We start from the raw sequence: 3,244 nt of genomic DNA on the forward strand, positions 1-3,244 counted from the left end.
GGCCCGCAGCCTCCCGGCGCCCGTCCCTGTGCCCATCCCCGTGCCCGCGGCTGATCCCGCCGAACCAGAGCTTACGCTTGGGCTGCCTTGGGAGACAAACATTTTACTCCCATGAGAGAGACACAGACACCACTCATAATTGGTCGCCGGTGTCCTACAGACTCTCCCGACGGCTCCAGGTAACTTCCCTGGGGAAGCTTCCAGATAACGTTTCCTCTGGGAAATCAAAGGAATCCAGGGAAATTAACTCCCTCGGGAAATCAAATGAATCTAGTGAAACTAACCCCAACAGCACTTAACATTAATTATAAATGATGTTACACGGATTTCAGTTGCAGGTGCCAAATGAGACGTGCACGTCAGGCGCGGGGCTAACACAACCTCTGAAAGCAATTTGCAAAAATTAGTTAAAATCAATAAACAGCACAGTCATTCCAGTTTCTGGAAAGCCTCTCCAGCGGCAGGCAGAGGAATTCCCATCGCGGGAAGCAGATGGCAGCAGTCAGCGCGTATGCCGTGGCTCCTGCCGGGAACAGCCGGCACCTCCCTCGTGTCCCTGGAAGTCTCTCACAGGTGTGAATGTCACCTGTCCCAGGTGTGAATGTCACCTCCTTCCAGCCCACCCTGCTTGCCCTGCATGAAGAGTACCCGCAGCCCTTCCTGTCCTGGGAAATCCAAGTGGATTTTGGGCCCCTCCTTCCTCTGCAGCCACCCTCCCACTGCTGTTCTCATCCATGCAATTCCAGGCAGATAAATACTTCAGGGCTTTAAGGGCTCTTGGAGCAAAACTGCTGCTGAAACAGAGAGGGAAGAGCTTTTAGTGCCACAGCCACTCAGGGACTCGGCATGTTCCAGAGCTCTTTGCAGGCCAGAGAGCAGATGCTGCTCTCTGTGTGCCTGGAGGCCCACGAGGTTTTTATGTCAATGGTGTTTTATCATCAAACACGGGGTGGGAACTGACAGCAATGCATATGCATCAGCAGGGAGAGCCACGGCATGTGCCTGGGATGTGGCTCCCAAGGGGAGAGTTCAAGCACCGAGCAAAATCAGGGGATCAGAGCAGATATTTTCCAATGATCACTGATGGCTGGGGAAACACAGCCCCTGGCTACCATCTGTTTTTATGTAAACCTCAAGTGCTGCCCACATAAAGCAGATCCTCAACCAAAACCATGGGGATGATTACAAGAAGAGTTTGGGCAGGCAGGTGATAATTTGTCCTTTCCACTGCTTTAAACCAAACAGCTCTTATGTGGTGTTTGCAGCTCCTGGTGCAACTGCTGCACCTTGCACTTGATTTTAAAGCAAAGCCCAAGATGCTCACGTGTCGCAGGGCTCCCAGACAGGCTCCGTGTCAAAACCACGAGGGCTCGTGAAAGAGCAAGCAGCAGGGTGTGCCAGCGCTCCCCGCAGTGCCCACCCTGCACCCGCAGCCCCCTCACCTGCTGGGGGAGCCCAGGTCTGCCCTGCTGACGATGCGGTGCTGCTGGGGCGAGTAGAGCCACTGGAAAGCCGTCAGCGTCCTCTCCTCGATGCGAAAGCGGCCCTCTCGCACGTACCTAAAAATAAACCAAGGGAGACTGAAATATTCATCAGCCCTGGATTGCGGGAGGGAGCACAGCACGCAGCAGCGGCTGGCTCTGCACCACCACGTCCCCAGGGGCAGCAGAAAATCCCTTTACAGCCCCTCATCTGCCTGATCCCTGTGCCAGCCCACGCACCCATGGCCGTGTCTGGGACGGGGCATCCCTTGAGACTGACCCCAGGGAGGGGTCCCTGCACCCCCTCGGGTATCTGTGGGGCCACTGCCAGCTGCGACCCCTGTACAGCCCCAGGGGACAGAGCCCCAGCCCGCTCAGGGCCCTCAGACCAGACCCACAGGGCCCCCTGACCGCCTTGTGCGGGAAAGCAAAGCACAAACATTCCCAGAGCAGCACAGGATATTCCCTTGTACAGCCCCAGGGGACAGAGGTACAGCATCCCTGCTCAGCACCATCATCTTGGGGTACAGCCTGCCCCAGCACACACCCAGCCCCCAGGCTGTCCCTGGCTCCAAGGCCTTTCTAGCACCACTTCGAATGCCAGGCCAGATGCTGAGGCTTATCCAGTAATAGTCAAGTGAATTGATGGTTATGAATTTGATTAGAAGAGTATGGGTTCCCTGTTAAGTGAGCAAAATTCTGATAACTGCAGTTGTTTCCATCTTTTGGAACAAAATCCTGCTGCCTGCTTCCATGCCAGCAGCCAGCTGCACTTCAAACACACTCCTCTGAACGTAAAATTTCATCAGCAAGTAATTAATAAGTTAAAGCCCCTGTAGTACTGATTGGAGACACACGCAGACACACAGCTGCAGCAGCCATGAACCTCAGCCAGAGCTGCAGAGAGCTCCTGTCCCTTCCTCTGCACATGGATGCTCCAGGAGGTTCATTCCCAACGCTAACTCCAGGGATGTGCCCACACTGTCTGCATGGGGCTGAGGGGAGGTTCCACTGTGCCATGAGCTCCCCACGTGCTGCTGCTGCGCTCTGTGACCTGCCTGAGCCCACCCAGCCCAGCCCTGTGGGTCCTGTGGAGCTGGGGCAGTGATAGTGCAGGAACTGTGACCACACTGCAGCTAAAGGAAACCCAAAAGGCTCCCTGAGCATCCTCAGCACAGAGTGACCTGCCAATTTTCTAGTTCAAAGCAACCAAGCACGGTGCAATGCCAGTGCTCCCTGCAGCTCTGGGGTGTGATAACCATGCATAGAGCAGAGGCAGGGAAGCCAGGGCATCCCTTGGGAACTGAGGGTGAGGCAGTGGGGACACAGAACAGCCGGGCCAGCAGCTGCTGTCGCAGTTTGTTCAAGTGTGTGAGGGTGAAAAGTGTCCTTGGCTGCAAGGAGCAGGGGAAAGGGAGGGAGAGAGGAAAAGAAGAAGCCTCAGTGATTCCCACTCTTGCCGTGGTTTGAGGGCCTCCCACCCACAGCTGGGCACCCAGCACGGGCCTGGCCCGGCCCAGCGCTTCCATCAGCATCCCCAGCCACAGCCTGGCATCGCCGCAGCGCCCTGCTCAAAAGTCACAAGCTTCGGACGTCACAAACTGCACAATTCAACATGAAAGAACACAGACAAAGCTTGTTCTCAATGTCAGCCCGTCCCGGCTGCTCCGGGCACAGACGGTGCCCGCACGCCAGAGCCCGGAGCAGCCTCAGCAGCCACGCGAGTGGCGGGGGGTCCCCCGGGCCGCGGGGGCCCCCGCCGC

At 56.7% G+C, this 3,244-nt stretch overlaps 1 protein-coding gene across 1 annotated transcript in view; it reads right to left on the reverse strand.

Moving 5' to 3' along the window:
* RAP1GAP2 (RAP1 GTPase activating protein 2) overlaps positions 1-3,244 on the reverse strand; it is a 57,266-nt gene that overhangs the window by 46,884 nt on the left and 7,138 nt on the right. The window contains exon 2 of the mRNA XM_031059764.1: positions 1,443-1,559. Coding sequence (XP_030915624.1) covers positions 1,443-1,559 — 117 coding nt within the window. The remainder of the gene's footprint in view (positions 1-1,442; positions 1,560-3,244) is intronic.

Source organism: Geospiza fortis, unplaced genomic scaffold (assembly GCF_000277835.1).
Source record: "Geospiza fortis unplaced genomic scaffold, GeoFor_1.0 scaffold538, whole genome shotgun sequence".
Lineage (NCBI taxonomy): Eukaryota > Metazoa > Chordata > Aves > Passeriformes > Thraupidae > Geospiza > Geospiza fortis.